Source organism: Natator depressus, chromosome 2, assembly GCF_965152275.1.
Source record: "Natator depressus isolate rNatDep1 chromosome 2, rNatDep2.hap1, whole genome shotgun sequence".
NCBI classification, from domain to species: Eukaryota; Metazoa; Chordata; order Testudines; family Cheloniidae; genus Natator; species Natator depressus.
In genome coordinates, this window is record NC_134235.1 from 242,764,502 (window position 1) to 242,783,213 (window position 18,712).

At 43.7% G+C, this 18,712-nt stretch overlaps 1 protein-coding gene across 6 annotated transcripts in view; it reads right to left on the reverse strand.

Annotated features, from left to right (window-relative positions):
• DYNC2I1 (dynein 2 intermediate chain 1) overlaps nucleotides 1-10,538 on the reverse strand; it is a 47,911-nt gene extending 37,373 nt beyond the window's left edge. Inside the window, exons 1-5 of one of the 6 annotated variants that reach the window (XM_074946260.1) lie at nucleotides 10,132-10,533; nucleotides 4,061-4,114; nucleotides 2,721-2,868; nucleotides 1,574-1,641; nucleotides 499-831 (exon numbers count right to left, since the gene is read on the reverse strand). In XM_074946260.1, coding sequence (XP_074802361.1) covers nucleotides 499-831; nucleotides 1,574-1,641; nucleotides 2,721-2,868; nucleotides 4,061-4,114; nucleotides 10,132-10,146 — 618 coding nt within the window. In that variant the 5' untranslated portion in view covers nucleotides 10,147-10,533. Of the gene's footprint in view, nucleotides 1-498; nucleotides 832-1,573; nucleotides 1,642-2,420; nucleotides 2,869-4,060; nucleotides 4,115-10,131 lie in introns of those variants that run through there. The other 5 variants (XM_074946258.1, XM_074946259.1, XM_074946262.1 and 2 more) reach the window with 5 other exon arrangements.
• Nucleotides 10,539-18,712: the final 8,174 nt, after the last annotated feature.

Sequence of the window (18,712 nt, forward strand, 5' to 3'; positions counted from 1 at the left end):
CAATCACAGCTCTGGAGGCAACAAAAGTCTCATAACATGTTAATAATAGGTGGGATTTACAAAGAAGCCTAAGGGAGTTTAGGTGCCCAAAAACCAGTGAAATTAAATGGGAGTTGGGCACCTAACTCCCTTGGGCTCTTTTGGAAATCCCAGCCAATTTGTTTTTCTGGACGTCTAACAATCTCCTCTTCAGCATTTTAATAAGAAATTCAGGGTCCCAATGAAGAAACTGCCAGACTGCATTTGTGAAGAAGACAATCAGAATGCATGTGTGTGTATGTACATTTCAGGAAATATCAAAATTTATTGTTCCCTCAGGAAAAGCTTCATTCAATATTTACCTTCCGAGTCCATATCTCTGGATGTTCACTTCACCAGAAATCAATATTTGTTTATTATGTTTTAACAAAGCATTTTCAAGACAGACTGGGTGTTAGATGAAATAAGAAGGTATCCGAAAAATGTTAACTACAACTTTTAAGTTTTACAAAAACTAACCTTAAGGTCTCTTTTCTTTCTTTCATTTTCTTCCCTCTGTCTTTTTTCATTATTCTCACTCAGTTGTCTTTCTCTATCTTCAATGGAGGATCCTTCTTTAGGTCTCCTTAACACATATTTTTCTTCCCCATCCTTTACAAACAATTCATGGCTTCTTTCTTTTGAAGGTCTCTCTTTTCCTCCCCTAACTGAATGTTCATGTTCTCTTTTATCCCTATGACTCCTCCCTCTGTCTTTATTCAGTTCTTGATCTCTGTGTGACTTGTGTCTATGTCCACCTTCTTCATCTTTCTTTGTTAAAAACTCGCCAAGACTATTTTTGCTCTCACTTTTCTGGAACAAGGAAAAATAATACAAAAAAAGTCAGAGACTTCTCCAAAGATTTTTAATTAAAATGTTAGAAGTAACAGAATTCTATGATTCTGGAAATCAGGAATGGATACTCATATTAGGTCATCTAGTCCATCTCCCTGCCAGTATAGGATTTCTCCATACAATATATTGTCACGTGTTGTGTCTACTGAAGTTTCTAATTACACTAGCAATGGGGCTTCCAATACTTCCTCTGGGAGACTGTACACCTCATTGTAATGGTAAACTCCCCTTTAGAGTATGAACTCTTCAAGCAGAGATGTAGCTCTTTGTTTTTTAACACATAATCTGTGGTAAAGCACCATGTACACTTACAATGCCAAATAAATAAATTAGTAATAAGTACATTAATAAATAATAGGTTAAACATTTTGCAGTACATTTGTTTGATGATGCTGTACAAAAATAAATGATAGCTACATGTTTAAACAAGAACAACATATCTCCTTAAAGATTATTAATGGAAATGTTAAAAACAAATAACATTTAAATGTTTTCATGTTGAAAGTTAGACGACATTTCCCTTTTAATAAGATTAAATTACAATTAAAGAACTATGTTCAAATACTGTTTGGTTTTTTGTAACAATTTACATGCAAGCCTGCTATAAATACACTTCTTGGATTACTCAGGCACTGGAGTTTTATCAAATTTATTCATTACATTTCACCTTATCTTATGCTATTATGAAACATTTCCTTACTTTTCCTTCCTTTACTTTTCTTTCTGTATGTCTTCTCTCTTTCACTTCATCCCTTATGTTTGCTTGCTCTAAAAAAATTATATATATAAAATTACTGAAGACATTTTTCTTTATTACACTAAAAATCCCCAGTGTAGTACATGACACATTACACCGGTAGTATGTGGCACGTACTCCACATTTCAGTGATAGGGACCCTGAATCCAGCAATGTTAATGCAAATAGACAGAGTTGCCACCCTTCTCTCAATGGAATATATACACACATTGTATAAAATTCAAACCTACCACCTTTTTTTTTTTTGGGGGGGGGGGGAAGGAGTGGGAGAGATTTATTGGTAACAAATAATAAAACAGTATAAACTTGAGCCTAAATTTCCCCCCCAAGATTGGTTGTATCTGGGGTTTTGCCTAAAGAGAAGCCCTTGAGAGAGACTCCATTCCCTCTTGCATGATGGTAGGAACTACGATACCGCCTGCTATCACACATCTATAATTACATTGCAATTTCATGCAGAGTTCAGGCACCTGATAGCAGAATTACCCAAAGGAGAAGCCCTGTATTCATACAGGGACTTATAAGTCACCCACTATGTTAGAATTAATTAATCACCAAAAACTACTATACTCAGTAACTCACTGGGAAGGAAAAGAGGCAGCTGAGAACCTGGGAGCTTGAAAATGAAACTGGGTTACTGAGTAAGATTTTCAAATGCACACATGGCAGCTAGGCACCCAGTGCCCATTGACATTACGCTCCCTGCAAGGACAGGAGTTTGGTTTCAGTCCATTTCTACCTATAAAAGTGAAATACTTCACAATATGCAGAGCAAAGCAAGCCAGCCTACCCAAATGATCCTTGCTTTCTCTTCTTCTGCGTTGTTCTTTATCACTTCCTCCATATGCTTTCAGGTTATTCTGTATAAGCATTTGCTTCAGCTCATCCCTCCTATATTTTCTGTCTCTTTCTTTATCACTCTCCTTCTCTTTATCTTTTCTTTTAATGTGTTTTTCCTTCTCTGCATCTTTTCCTTGGTCCTTGTCCTTAAATTTCTCTCTCTCTTGTTCTCTGTGATGATCTTTTCCCCTTTCTCTTTCTTTTAGCTTATCCCTGTCTCTTTCACTAGATTTAAATCTCTCTCGTTCACCTGTCCTTTCTTTTGCCTTTCCTCTGTCCTTGTCTTGATCCTTGGGTATGTATCCTTTGTAATCAACCATGTCATGAGTCTCTATAGCTCTTTGCAGTTTCTTTTCCTTCTGTTTCTTATCTTCAGATTGACTATCTGACTGTGATACCTAAAAAGAGTAAAAATAAACTGATGCACAATTAAAATTCACTAATTTATTTTCATATAGTATTTTTATCCCAAAAATCCATAAGTGATTTATGGAACCCAGTTTCCAGAAATTTGTGAAAATGCCCACGTGTATACATGCCTGGATTGTGCATACAGTTACTACAATTAAGCTTGCAATTGTCATAATAAATTGATATACAAAGGGCAACTCAGATGCATGACTCATCATTTCCATATACTTTAACAGAACTGCTTGCACAACTTGGTGTTCATGTGTACAAATTACACATGTAAATATGCATACTTTTTTGTGCTAGTCTGAAAATTTAGCCCTATATCTTTACGTTGTGATCATGCCTTCTTCGTTTAGAAAATGTATCACACACCACCAGAAATAATAAATTATAACAACATATATGTGGGCATCATGCAGCCACCTCTATGGCAGAAGATTGGCAGTTAGTTGACAACAGGCATAGAACATACCGTATAACGAGAGCTGGGAAAGAAACAATTTGGCCAAGAACCTAGGGAAAACCTAAAGTCCTATTTTTAAAAAGTCACAAGGGATGAAATCCTGGTCCCACTGATGCCCATAGCAAAACTCCCATTGATTTCAGTGGGGTCAGGATTTCAGCCTAGACCTTTCATATTAACGCAGAGCAGACAAGAACTTCTTTTTAAGTTGCATTCATACAGTAAACTGAATATAACTTAATATATCTACCTAATAGGGATAAAGGGCTCAGTCACTCCTGCTAACATCAAAACCTTTCAAATCTAGTACATAGACCACTAAGCCATCCCCACTGCAGGGCTATCATTCACTTCCATTGGTGTAACAGAACTAATCAGTTTTAACACTCTGCACATTCATGAAAAATGAAGATTCAGGCTCTGAACAGAAAAGCAGTTATTATCAATGATCTGGCCCATGTATTGTACATGTGACCTGCAGCATAGTTTCTGTATAACTAAATAAAATATCCATTAACTGTTTCCTGAGTATTAGAAGATTGCCTTTCTTAAACTCGATGTTGAAATTCTCCCACAAATCCAATTAAATCTGAGCTGGGAGGACTGGGGTGTCTTTGCATCCTAAAATATAACATTAGTCACATTAATTTTACTAAAGAAAGCAGTCCAGAAAATGGCTAAATTGATTCTATAAATTTACAGAAGATGTTTACCCTAAGATGTTTCTTAAGTTCATCTGATTTCCAAGTATCTTCTTTGGTTCTTCTCTAGAAAAGGAATGACAAAGACATGCTAAAGATGGAATAACTGAGTTCAGGTGCAGAATAGCCACTTTGCATATTATCGATGGACATTTTTAAACTGAGGAATTAAGCCATTTATAAATATGTATGTACCATTAAATTTTAATTACATCACCATTAACTTGCTTAAGCGTGCCTAGGTATTTCAAAGTAGCTCAAGTCCACTATTTCCACCACCAGAAGGGAAAGTTGATTTTCCACACAGCAGTGGGTCCTTTTTGTTTTATTTCTGAGCACTGGAGTACAACAAAATTAAAGATAAGTTACTGCATACTCCAATTAAACTGACTAAGAAATCTTCTTGTTGAGTAATTATGTTCCATAAGGTGCTGACAATATTCTCCTATCCCTACTACTGTATAAGGTATAATGGGAATTGACGTTATATATGTCAATTGATTGTTATATGAAATACTGGCATTTGGCACTGAAGTGAAAAAGGAGTACAAAGACAATCACAGTATAAATTCAGGCTTCCTCTGGTCTCCTTTCTCAGTAGGATAGCAGACCTATGACCTTTTGTCATAGCTCTCAAAGTTATTTTCCTTAACTGGAAAGCTGCGTACAAACTAAATCTCAGTCTGTGGCATCACTTACTACATAGCACTGCAGAATATAAGGAAGTTTATCTTATTAAGCATTTTCTCAACTTAAAATGGGTGCCATTTTCATTTAAAGGGATATGTCAGGACAAGTCTGGTTTCAAATTTAGGTTTTGTAAAAGCTATAAACACTAAGTCCAACAGAAATGTTTCCATTTATATATTTTCATAGTCACCTGCAGAGAAAAAAAGATTATGTACAAACAAGCCTTGAAAGAGTTATTATTTTTAAAAGTGTTTTTCTGCTTCTTTTTTTCTTCCTTTCTTTTTTTTTTTTTTTACAGTAGAAATTCAGGTCTTGCCTAACCAATATTTTTCCTAGAGTACTTTATGAACTGGTGACCTGCAGGATGATATCACATGTACCAAGGAAGTTAAACCTGGTTAACTGAGAGGGGAAGTGATTTTTAAGACTTAGGTTTTTGTTTTCGTTAGTTCTATCAACTAATTTTAACAAAAAGATGATTTTGTTATTATTCAACACACCGAGCCCTTAAACAATATGCCGAGAAAGATCCCAATCTACTTCTTTGGATCCTCCAAGGAGGCTGCTAGGAAAAACAGGGACAACATGAATTGAAATTCCTGACATTTCTAAAGTTAAAAAAGGCAGAAAAAATTCAAAGAAAATAACTATAACTTTCAGGCGAGAGAGAGATCGATCAAATGTCTACACTGGAGCGGGACAGTATAATTTCCAGCTCAAGTAAACATACCCATGTTAGCTGTGATCAAATATGTTAAAAACAGAAGTGAAGCCATGGTGGTGTAAGCAGCAGGACAGTCTAGCTGCCCGAGTACCTACCCAGGGTGTCAGATGGGACTGCACTTTGGTGGCTAAGAACATAAGAATGGCCACACTGGGTCAGACCAAAGGTCCATCAAGCCCAGTATCCTGTCCTCTGACAGTGGTCAGTGGCAGGTGCCCCAAAGGGAATGAACAGACAAGTGATCCATGCCCTGTCACCCAATCCCAGCTTCTGGCAAACAGAGGCTAGGGACACCATTCCTGCCCATCCTGGCTAATAGCCATTGATGGACCTATCTTCCATGAATCTATCTAGCTCCCTTTTGAACCCCGTTATAGTATTGGTCTTCACAACACCCTCTGGCAAGGAGGTCTGTCTTGCTGCTCATGCCACCGCAGCTATACTCCTATTATTAGCACACTAGCTCAATTAGAGCTAGTACAGGTATGTCTATTTGAACTGGAAATTACACTTTCAGCATAGATATACCTGTGACCCTAGGAGTCCCTTAATGCCACCTGGCAGAGGGCTCACTATACTGTAACTCATATCGGGCCTGACACACTGACAGTTTTGAGTTTCCTGAGCAGAACGTAACAATGCCCAAAAAGAAACAAGACAATTTTTTTTTCCCCATTTGCAGATTGCAGGGTCTGGGTGTGGGAGACTCAGCAGGGGGGTCTGGGTGCTGGGGGTCTGGGTGCAGCTGGTTGGGGCTCATTGGTGTTTTGGTGAGGCTCATCGGGGGGGATCTGGGTGGGGCAGGCTCAGCGGGGGGTCTGGGTGTGCGGGGCCTCTGAATGCAGGGGGTGAGGCTTAGCAGGGTGGGGATCGGGTGTGGGGGGGCTTGGTGCGGTTTCTGGGTTTAGGGGTGTGAGGGTCAGCGGGGGGTGACTGGGTATGGGGAGGTCCAGATGCACAGGGGTTGGGCGGATGGGGGAGCAGCTACTTGTACAGTGACCCCGCCCCCAACGGCTGAGGAGCGATGGGGGCAGAAAGCGGTGGGGGGGGGTGCGGAACCTCCTGCAAACAGGGGAGGTTTCTGGGGGTGGGCCTGACCCAGCCCTGGCTGCTCCTTGCACGGGACGAGCAAGTCTCGTCCTCCCCTGCCCTCAGCCCAGCCAGGACTAGCAGGTGAGCCTGGCGCAGGGTAGAAGCCACCGGCTGGGGCATCCCCAGCGCCCCCCCCCCAGTGATATACTACATCTACAAAGACAGAAAAAGGTTACAACATTTTAATAAATAGCAATATTTTTCCCCAATAAATTTTATACTGTATGTGGTCTCAGGAGTGCAAGTATGGCGGTACCCATAGAGATTTCTAGCTGGTACAGGGTACCGGAAAGACGTGGGGCCGCCGGACAGCCCCACTCCAGCAGCTCCGCTCCCTCTCCCCACCCACACGGAACTGGTAGCCCTGCTGGAGGACACAGCTGAGAGGGTGGGGCTGCACTCTGGTCCTTTTCCTCTGCCACAGTGGGGAAAGGAGCAGAACCTGGCTAGGGCACTCATTCTTAACAGCACAATACCTGTGCTAACAAACTTAAACAAAGGCTTTGTTTTATGTTGTTTTATGTTGGTCAGGATCAAATCAAAGGCACAGGAGTTGGTGGTTAGTGTCCTCCACCCACAAACGATGCTATGAAGAAGCTGATTGAAATCAGTATGGGCACAGAACTAAAGGACCTAAGCGGCCTGGTTGACTGGATAAATGAAAGATGCACTTTTGGGCAGCAGCTCTTGCGGTTTTGCAGGCTGAGCAGCCTTTGTCCCTCCATATCTGGCTACATGCCATTGGGGTTTATTGTTTTCTATTCTGCATCTGTCACCTCTGCTGCTATTGTTTCCAGAAGTGACCTTCATGTTCTGGAAGAATGTCTGATGACGAACCTGGCATTACAAGACGACTCTAATACCAAACAATAAAACAGGAAAAAGATGTAGGTCTTTGTCTAGAATAATATACAAGGGAGTTCAATCTAATTATGTAACAAGAAAACTCAGCTAATCAGTAGTGAATGTAGGACTGAAACACTGCGGGAATTATTATTGTATATAAGCCACTGTCTAGGAACAGCGCACTATATCTGGCTGAAAGAGAGAACTCAAAGATCAAGGAAGATTCTTTCCTCTTTACATTTCCTCTCCTTTTCCCCATTCATATCTTCCTTCCCTCTCTGCTCCTTCCCTTTTTTGTATCCTTGTGTGTGGTAGATTTTATGGTTTTATATTTTGTATGTACTGTATCTTTCAATTTCTAGGAATTTTTCACATCTGCAAAGCTTGTTGCCTGTTTTGTTCCCAGAGTTGCTCGGTGCTCATAAACCAAGAGACATACACAGATTTTGTTCTCTCATGAAGATTTTCTTTTTGTTGTTTTCCTTTGTCAAAAATAAAACCCATTTGAGGTTGAAAAAAATGTATGCTTTATTCTTTGTATATGGAAGCACTATATCCCCTTTTATAGTGGAAATAGAATGAGATTTGAAAAAGATCCAACAGATGAAAAATCAGTTGCATTTTACAGCTGGCCTCAGTGTGTTTAAGCATTAAACTGAATGTGTGCCAGTATACCCTCACTGACTAGGCTCAAAGGTGCAGTCACACCTGAACAGCTAAAACTTAACCTTGCCCTTTTAGGCTAAACAGAGTCATGTCACTCTCTCTCTGTTGTTACATAACAGGTAACAAAACCCCAGTGGGGCATGGTGCTGGCACATAGGGTCTCAGGTACGTGCTGTGATTTTTCAGAATCTCTTTTGGAAATAGTCATGTATGTGAAATAGCTGGTTCATATGATTATGCTATTTCTGTCTGAAGTTACAAATATTAGCTATGTTTACATGTTTGTTCCTGTGGTAACACCCACAAGGTATTTAGCCAGCACATGAAGGGACAAGTCAAGTTGAATGACTTGGAAGTTTTTAAGGTCAGGCTTCACAAAGCCCTGGCTGGGATGATTTGATTGGGGATTGGTCCTGCTTTGAGCAGGGGGTTGGACTAGATAACCTCCTGAGGTCCCTTCCAACCCTGATATTCTATGATTCTATGAATGGCCATTAAGGAACACTTATCTCACAATGGACCCTGGAAAACGCCTGTCTACAATTAATGGACTTTTCCTATGAATATTCTAACTAGAATATGGGTGGGGGGGTTCACAGTGAGAACAGATTTCCCTTCACTTGGCAGAAGGCAGGGGCCCCGGGCTGGGTGGGGAGGAGTCACATGGAGGGTCATGTGCGGTGGTCACATGCCCCCAATTGTGTCCCTCCCATGCGTGCAGTACCTGCAAGAAATAATTTCTACTTGCACCACTGCTTCTCCACCAACTGCGCTGGGCGCCTGAAACGACATGCCCATGCTGCTGGGGAGGGAGTGCATGACTGCTCTTGCAGCTTCCCTTTGCTTCCCCATCAGAAAATCATTCTTCTGCAAGGAAGCAAAGAAATCCTTAGGGGACATGACTTCTACATGTGCACAGTGGTACAGACTTTCCCCAGGAGTAACAGGATTGTCAAGCCTAGCCATTACATATGCTATTTAAAGCAATCTGTCTATAGTTAAACTAACTGAAAGACCTAGATTCACAAAGTATGATAGTACAGATTAAGGCAAAATGACTTGACACTTTTGGCACCATATAAGATGTAGCAGTGGGAGCTTGTTATAGCAGATGCCAATAAGCATTTCCACTCTGGTTCTTTATTAAATAACACAATTCCAAATTTTACAATAGCATAGACCTAATGAAAAGTCTCCTACGGAAATATAAACAGTAAATAGTAGTTGTGAAATAGAAAATATTAACTATAATATACTACATCTACAAAGACAGAAAAAGGTTACAACATTTTAATAAATCGCAATATTTTTCCCCAATAAATTTTATACTGTATATGGTCTCAGCCTTCTACTAAAGGGGCACCAACTTAAGAATCATGTTTTTCCCCATAATTAAGTTGGGATAGGTGACCACTGGTGTGCAGCAACTGCTCACATGATGTGTGAAATAGTGCTAACGGGCTACTTCACCATGAATGGTACCTTGAAATATGTGTTAACTACTTATGCTAACCAATATGGTCCACCGTGTATTTAGCTGTGCCACTCTGAGGGCTTATCTACACTTAAAATGCTGCAGCGGCACAGCGGCAAGGCTGTGGCACTTCAGTGTAGGGGGCACAGCAGCATGGAGTACCGGGGGGCGGGGGAGACAGGTCACAGCAGTGGGGGATGGGCTGTGGGGGGGGGGGCAGGGTCACAGCGGGGGGGCACTAAAACGGGATGGGCCGTGGGGGGATGGGTCACAGCAATGAGGGTACTCGGGGGACATGAGTCACAGCAGTACGGCGTATTCAGAGGGGACGGGTGGGGGGGGGGGAACGCATCCGTGGGGGGTACTGCGGGGGGTGGGCCGTGGGGGTGATGGGCCACAGCAGTGGGGGGTACTCGGGGGAGCAAAGCATGACAGTAATTGGGGGGACGGGCCAACGGTCACGGCAGCAAGGGAACCCTCCGTAGGCCACGCAGGTAGGCGGTGGCGCGCCTCCGGCGCACACGCTAACGCCCAGTCGGCGCTATGGATACGCCGCGGGGTGCAGCCAGCCTCCCCCCACCTCCGACTCACCTTCTCGGGCTCCATGGCGGAGCGGCAACGCGCTGCACCGAGGGCTCTCCAGGTCCCTGCCGCTGTTTCCCGACCCCCGGGCGGAAGGCGGGGCCGAAGAAACCAAGGCAACTGCGTGGGGTTCCGCCTAGCAACTGGCAGGCAGCGAAGGGCAGGTGGCCGATCGATCGATCGATCGATCCCAGCCAGAGGGAGGTGGCGGCGGGCCAGGTGTGGCAGACGGGAGACCACGGGCGCCTGTGGGGCGTGGGGACCCAAGCTCCTCCCCGGCGGCCGAGGGACAGCGGGCCGGGGAGACCGTGGCGGGTTCCGCGCCCCCGCGCGTGTCCAACACTGTGCCCGTTACTGCCCGCGGGCGGTTTTACCGCGACTCGAAAGGGGGGTTGTTCCCTGTCTCGGGAGAGCTGCTGAATGCTGAGGGCGCTGGGATTGTCCCTTACTCAAAATGGCCGCCGTCCCCTGTAACTGTGGAGGGGCTGAAGCTGGCGTGGTGGCCGCCATTTTCCTATAGTCTAGCGGCAGGGAGCGGTGAGACTGCCCTTACTAAAATGGGCTGCCAGCTCGCGCTGGCTTCAGTGAGACTGAAGCTGTGACCTGGGTAGTCAGGGACTGTGGTGAGCCGCAGAGACGCCGTGAAAGGAGAATGGGGGCGGGAGGGACTCGGGGAGCAGGAGGTCAATTGAGAGGTTGCCGGGGTGGGGAAGGGGGCGACTGACGGGAGTGATGTGGGCAGGGCAGGTTCTAGGGGCTGGGCACCAATTTTCAGGAGGTGCCAAACCCCATGTGCTCCTCTTGGGGGTGGGGGGCGTTTGGCTGCTGGGTGGGTGCTGAAAATGCTTTCCACCCTGGTTGGCAAAATGGGTAGGGCTGCACCTGGTGATGTGGGGTGGGAGCTGAAGGGGATAGAATGGCAGCTCCCCCAGCCTGGTGGGGAAGGGAAGCCTTATAGCAGAGAGAGGCTCCTGGGACAGGCAGTGGAGTGAGGAGGCGGGGAAGAACTGCTGCTGGATCCAAGGAGCCTGATGCTTTTCTGCCTCTGGGACGAGTCAGGGAGACTGTGCTGCCAGGTCCAGATGAGGAGAGATGATTTAGGGAGCAAAAATAAAAGGAGTACTTGTGGCACTTTAGAGGCTAACAAATTTATTTGAGCATAAGCTTTTGTGAGCTACAGCTCACTTCATCGGATGCAGTGAGGCTGGGAGGAGAGAGAATCAAGACAGTGATGGGAAGTGGATGGCAGTTCGCTTATCTTAGGGGTGGCAAGAAGGTAAGTGGCGTTCCCATCTGAGCAGCTAGAAAGAGGCATGCATTTTTGTGTGCACTAAAGGTTGACTTTTCAACCTGAAATTATCAGGCACATTGGAAGAACAGTAAAAGGCAGTTAAAAAGTCAAAAGACACACAAAAATAACATGGTTTGATGTTTTCAAAATCTTCCAGTGTATGGGGCTAATCATGTTTTTGGGGGGATCCAACTCATGATTTTTGATCTCTTGAGTTTGGTAATACTGCATCCCACTGCCTGGCACTCAGCCCTGGGAAAGTTCACTGAATGCCTGGAGAGACTTGCCATGGCTGCTTTAAGGTGCATCCGATGAAGTGAGCTGTAGCTCACAAAAGCTTATGCCCAGATAAATTTGTTAGTCTCTAAGGTGCCACAAGTACTCCTTTTCTTTTTGCGAATACAGACTAACACGGCTGCTACTCTGAAACTTAAGATTCAGTGTCATTCAGTGCCACTATGGTGAACTCCACCATGGCACCCCACATCACCTCTTGCTGAGCCCCAGGAAGCACACATCCATCAAACCATCCAAAACTTGGAAACTATGTCTGGGGAAACAGGAGACAACATAGCAGTGGCACTTCAAAAAGAGTGTGTGTAACCACCCCAACACTTGCTTCGTAGGAAGACATTTGTAAAAAGACATTGGCTTGGATGTTCTGCTGTTTGCATCCTTTCTCTGATGCTTCAAATTCTGCTTAAATAGTTGGTCATAACCATTGTTTGTTTAACCTCCACTACCTGATGCCCAGCATAGTCATTTACACCTGTGCAAAGTGGGTAGGAACAAATTCTGATTTGGTAGCATCTCAGAATTGTTTTGCACAGGTGTAAAAGGCTACACATCATAATGCAATGCAGTCTCTGCAAAATAGTGAAGAATTAGGCCCCCAGTTTTAAGCAGAGAGTTTAAAACCTATTCAAACCCACAACAGCTGTACTCTGTTTTTACAGTGATATTTTCAAATTCTAGTAACTGATCCTTTTCTTTAATAAAAGGAAAATCTATATCATGAGGTAGTAAGTAAAAAATACTAAGGCAGAGAAGGATAGTTTATACAGTTTATTGTGGACAGATTGATTTAATCTCTAGCTGCAGCTCATCTAGCATGTGCCAGATGTTATAAAAATGGAGAAAAAATAAAAATGCTAGTGATTTTATCACATCAACTATCAGAGTTAGCATCAGAAAATGTAGCAGCTAACCAGATACATCGGTGAAACACTCTTAATTGCAGAAGTGAGTGATCCTATTCTAAAGGAAAGGAGTGTGCCTTACTCATGTTGAACACTTCCAGGATAGGTTTCGGAGTAGCAGCCGTGTTAGTCTGTATCTGCAAAAAGAACAGGAGTACTTGTGGCACCTTAGAGACGAACAAATTTATTTGAGCATAAGTTTTCGTGGGCTACAGCCCACTTCATCGGATGCATAGAATGGAACATCCAATGAAGTGGGCTGTAGCCCACGAAAGCTTATGCTCAAATAAATTTGTTAGTCTCTAAGGTGCCACGAGTACTCCTGTTCTACTTCCAGGATACTAGCATGCTGAACAGCCTGTTGGATTGGGTGTGGAACTTCAGGGCATATTACTATCTTTCTTTTCCCCTCCACCCCCACTATGAGTAAAACTGAGAATACTTCACTGGGTCATGATGAGAATTAAATGTTTGTGCTAATGCTCAATAACAGTGAACACATTATTTCTCATTATTAGAGAACTGACCAATAAAAGGGAATGATGGTGTAGGGAGTTGTCGCATTCAGTTCTGCTTTCTGTAAAGCCATTGGGTGTTCTGCAGTTGTCCTCAGTGAAGTAGGATCTAGCCCTCATGGTTTAATCTGCAGAAGTCAGATGACCAGCTTCTAACTTGATACAAAAAATGAATGCCAATGCACTGTGATAATTAATGGCTGATTTTCCCATCCCCAACCTGTGTCTCATTCCCTCGTTTTAGCATAAATTAAAAGTACTACAGAAACTGGACTCAGTGTCTGGAATATGGAGTGTCTTTTTATCATTCAGCAGTAACCCAAATGGAAAACTGAATAAGTAATGCAGTAAAACTGAGTTTTATAAGTAACATGCATACATCTATAAAGCTAAATTCTGTCCTCTGAGAAGTATTTGCTTTTGGTGCTAAATGATCTATTTATAAATAAACAAGTTTATGAATAATTCAGTCTTGCTCTTTTTTGCAAGAAATTTTAAAATTTAGAATCCACAGATATTTTGTGCAATCTACCCAGGCAAATAAAAAGCTGTTTACAAGCAATCCTGTATTAACTTAGTGAACTTCTGAGTCAAGGGCAGTGACAATTTGTTGACTATCCTAAACAGTAGATTTTGAAGTTTGTGTTTCTGTTCTGCTGTAGAGTATATTTATCAAATATGGTATTCTCTGCACTGATGCCAGAGAGAGGAAAAATATTTTGGAGTATTCCAAGAGCTGGAGATGCCCTCACTGCATATTAAGCAGTGCGGCCTTTGTCTGGCTTAATGGAGAAAGTGAGTTGCCACAAGCGTGATTAGTCCAGCAGGCTGATAGGAAAAGGGTCATTTGTTGCCACTTTAAAGCCCCCCCGGAGCTTTACCTGTCAGCCTGCTGGACTAATCACGCTTGTGGCAACTCACTTTCTCCATTAAGCCAGACAAAGGCCGCACTGCTTAAAATGCAGTGAGAGCATCTCCAGCTCTTGAATAATCCAAAATATTTTTCCTCTCTCCGGCATCTGTGCAGAGAATACCATATTTGATAAATATGCACATATACACATCCAAATCTTTGTAATTTATTTATGATGTGTTTTTTTGCACAGTTGTACAGTTGTCTCTATTTTTTCCTGGACCTAAACAGAATAGAAAAACAAATAAGGCGCTTTGCATGTTCATGGGGTTTTTTTGGTTTGGTGGTTTTGCTTTTTTTAGTTGCTTTTTTTTTTTTTTTTTTTTTAAGACTTGCTACTAATAAGTCTCCTTCTGTGAAAAGTGATATCTGGATGTTTATTAATATCATTTTTCACAGCAGCACACTTATTTGCTAGCTGAGAGACTTAATCAGTCCTGGCAAGCGGGGGGACAAATTAAGCCCTGGATGGGGAGGTGGTAGGAAGGCAGTGGGGACAATGGGTGGGGGTGAGCCCAGGGCCGAAACCCTGCAGCCGGGGGATGGAGCTGCTGCCGCACAGCTGGAGCCACCCACCACCCCAGGGCTGAAGCCAGAAGCCCGAGCCCTACCGCCCCCAGAAAGGTGGGGAACTCACGCCGACTGCTGCTCCTCCAGCAGTTGTGGCTCCAGAGGGGGGCAGGGCCCAATCCCTTCTGGGGGCCTTGGGGGAGGGGCCACTGCTTCCTCTCCCTTCCACCCCCATCACTGCCCAGGAGGCTGTGGCCACAAGAAAAATGTGGCCACAGTGGTTATATTTGAGAAACGACTCTGCTGTCAGCTGCACTGAGCTAGGAACATAGGTACTGACTCTGTGGGTGCTCCAGGGCTGGAGCACCCATGGGGAAAAATGGTGGTTGCTGAGCACCAACTGGCAGCCCCCATCAGCTCCTTCCTCCCCCCACAGGGTCTTCTGCCTGCCGGCGGCGTCGCCAATCATCTCCTCCCCATGCCTCCCAGTCCCACCTGCCTCAATCAGCTGTTTTGTGGTGTGCAGGTGGTACTGGGGGAAAGGGGAGAGGAGTGGGGATGGGGCAGAATAGGGCAGCAATAGGTGGGGGGGGAAAGTGGGGTGGGCCCTTGGGGGAAGGGGTGGAGTGGGGGCAGGGCCTGGGGCAGAGCTGGGGATCGAGCACCTGCCCCCCGGCACATTGGAAAGTCAATACCTGTGCCTAGGAAGCTTGAACAAGCTATTTGCAGGACACGGGAACAAGTAAACAGTGTCTCTGATAGGCACTGCTGACAGGGCTGCATGTATCAGCGCCATGTGGTGGTTGCAGGACAGCAGGATTCAAGGGAGAGGTGTATTGTGCATGGCTTAGGGAAGCATGGATCTGTAGAAAGAATAATGGGGCAGGAAAGGCACATGACTGTGAAAGAGATCCCCTCCCCTCCAGTGCAGCAGTTGGTGACAGTATGGAGGACTGCAGTGAGGTTCAGGGACCTTACCCACTTCTTCATTCAAGGGAACTAACCGTCCCGGTAGCCACTTACCCAGAGCTCCTCTTTTCTCTCCTCCCTGGGAAAGGTGGGGGATACCGATGCAAGTGGGGCATCAGACCTAGAAGTTAAGCTAAGGGAAGGAACTGGTATCCCAGGAGCTGGCTCTGGGATGACTGGGCTAGTAGGCCTACCCACCACAGAGCCAAATGGCATTACACAGCTGTTGCAGGCTAATCTCCAGTTGTTGCAGAAGCTGGGAGCTTCCATTGGTGGGGAGCCCAGAGGTTGTAATCCCAGGCATCCAGCATGGGCTTGAGTTTGGGATACAGGTGGTAGTCTGGTGGGGCAGACTCCTCTCATGGTGTAGGAATCCTTAATATGGGGGAGATGGCTGAGCAACCTCCAAATTGCCTTGCAATAGGCAATGTAAATGTGTGGGGTAGAATCACCGATTCAGGGCATCTGGGTACTGAGCAGCAGGGTACTGAGGGTTCCATCATCATTAGTCACGAGTATGTTTATGCTGGGGTTGCTGACTCAGTTGGAGTTCATCTTCTTCGTACTACTAAAGATAAGATTTTGAGAGGTGAATATGTAGACATATTATTACTGTTCCATAGGGACATATTGACAGAGAGTAAGCCGGGACAGGGCAAGCCAGGCAGTGAAATACCGAAGAGGCAAAGGTGGCTAGAATGTGGTAAAATTGGGAAGCCGTCTTCTTATCTATATGGGTGCTATTGCAGAGGCATATCGAGATAGAAGTCCAGCATTATTAAAATATATGGCTATAATCAGGTTGGGGGTATTGCTTGGTTTAATTATGACAATCTGTTTCAGTTGAGAGCTGCAACACAGAGCAGAATTCGGTGGGACATACTGCATCATAAGGTGTGATTAGAGTGGATGACACCACAGGGACCCAACATTCACAATGACAGTGGCCTGTTCATTCTGCAGCAAGACTGGCAGAGGTCTAAAACTTTTAATGACATTTGCTGGGCATTTAATGAAGGCAGCTGTTTTCAGAGCTCTGAAGTTGACAGTCCTGGTGCCAATGGCATGGCAGAGTCTCAGGACAATTCATTTGTATGTGAATATCAAAGAAGTGTTAGGTTTCAGAGTAGCAGCCGTGTTAGTCTGTATCCGCAAAAAGAAGAGGAGTACTTGTGGCACCTTAAAGACTAACAAATTTATTTGAGCATAAGCTTTCGTGGGCTGCGGCCCACTTCATCGGATGCATGCAACGGAAAATACAGTAGGACGATTTTATATACACAGAGAACATGAAACAATGGGTGTTACCATGCACACTATAACGAGAGTAATCAGTTAAGGTGAGCTATTACCAGCAGGAGAGAAAAAAAACCTTTTGTAGTGATAATCAAGATGGGCCATTTCCAGCAGTTGACAAGAACATGTGAGGAACAGTGGGGGGGGGGGAAATAAACACGGGGAAATAGTTTTACTTTGTGTAATGACACATCCGCTCCCAGTCTCTATTCAAGCCTAATTTAATGGTGTCCAGTTTGCAAATTAATTCCAGTTCAGCAGTCTCTCGTTGGAGTCTGTTTTTGAAGTTTTTTTGTTGTAATATTGCCACTTTTAGGTCTGTAATCGAGTGACCAGAGAGATTGAAGTGTTCTCCAACTGGTTTCTGAATGTTATAATTCTTGACTGATTTGTGTCCATTTATTCTTTTACGGAGAGACTGTCCGGTTTGGCCAATGTACATGGCAGAGAGGCATTGCTGGCACATGATGGCATATATCACATTGGTAGATGTGCAGGTGAACGAGCTTCTGATAGTGTGGCTGATGTGATTAGGCCCTATGATGGTGTCCCCTGAATAGATATGTGGACACAGTTAGCAACGGGCTTTGTTGCAAGGATAGGTTCCTGGGTTAGTGGTTCTATTGTGTGGTTGCTGGTGAGTATTTGTTTCAGGTTGGGGAGCTGTCTGTAAGCAAGGACTAGCCTGTCTCCCAAGATCTGTGAGAGTGATGGGTCATCCTTCAGGATTGGTTGTAGATCCTTGATGATGCGTTGGAGAGGTTTTAGTTGGGGGCTGAAGGTGATGGATAGTGGTGTTCTGTTATTTTCTTTGTTGGGTGTGTCCTGTAGTAGGTGACTTCTGGGAACTCTTCTGGCTCTGTCAATCTGATTCTTCACTTCAGCAAGTGGGTACTGTAGTTGTAAGAACGCTTGATAGAGATCTTGTAGGTGTTTGTCTGAGGGGTTGGAGCAAATGCGGTTGTATCGTAGAGCTTCGCTGTAGACAATGGATCTTGTGGTGTGGTCAGGGTGAAAGCTGGAGGCATGTAGAGAAGTATAGTGGTCAGTATAGGTATAGGTTCTGGTATAGGGTGGTGTTTATGTGACCATCGTTTATTAGCACTGTAGTGTCCAGGAAATGGGTCTCTTGTGTGGACTGGTCCAGGCTGAGGTTGATGGTGGAATGGAAATTGTTGAAATCATGGTGGAATTCCTCAAGGGCTTCTTTTCCATGGGTCCAGATGATGAAGATGTCATCAGTGTAGCCCAAGTAGAGTAGGGGCATTAGGGGACGAGAGCTGAGGAAACGTTGTTCTAAGTCAACCATTAAAAATGTTGGCATATTGTGGGGCCATGCGGGTGAGGGTTAAGTGTTAGTATGCATTCAAACTAATTCACTCTTATGCTAATAAAGATCAAAGGAGATGTTGATTGTGATTTCATCTGCCTGTATCCTGTAGTTTGCTATTACATTACTTCTATGTTATGTATACCCTGTAATTAAATAACCCTAGATCAAAGGAGTGTTAATATAAGATTGTTGTCAGGTGTTAAAACTTCATGAAAACTAATGGAATGCGACTTGTATTGTTTTCACTTATCTATTATGTATAGCCTTGTAATTAAATAACCCATTAAATGCAGATGAAGCCTTGGGGAAATACAAATGAAGAAGAGTGCTAACTTCAAAGCAGTTTTAATCGCACTGTTAATAGAATATCAATTGAAAAGTATTAAATATTTGTGGATATTTTTCTACATTATAAAATATATTGATTTCAGTTACAGCCCAGAATACAAAGTGTACAGTGGTACAAAATATTATTTTTTATTACAAATATTTGCACCATAAAAATGATAAACAAAAGAAATAGTATTTTTCAGTTCACCTCACACAAGTTCTGTAGTGCAATCT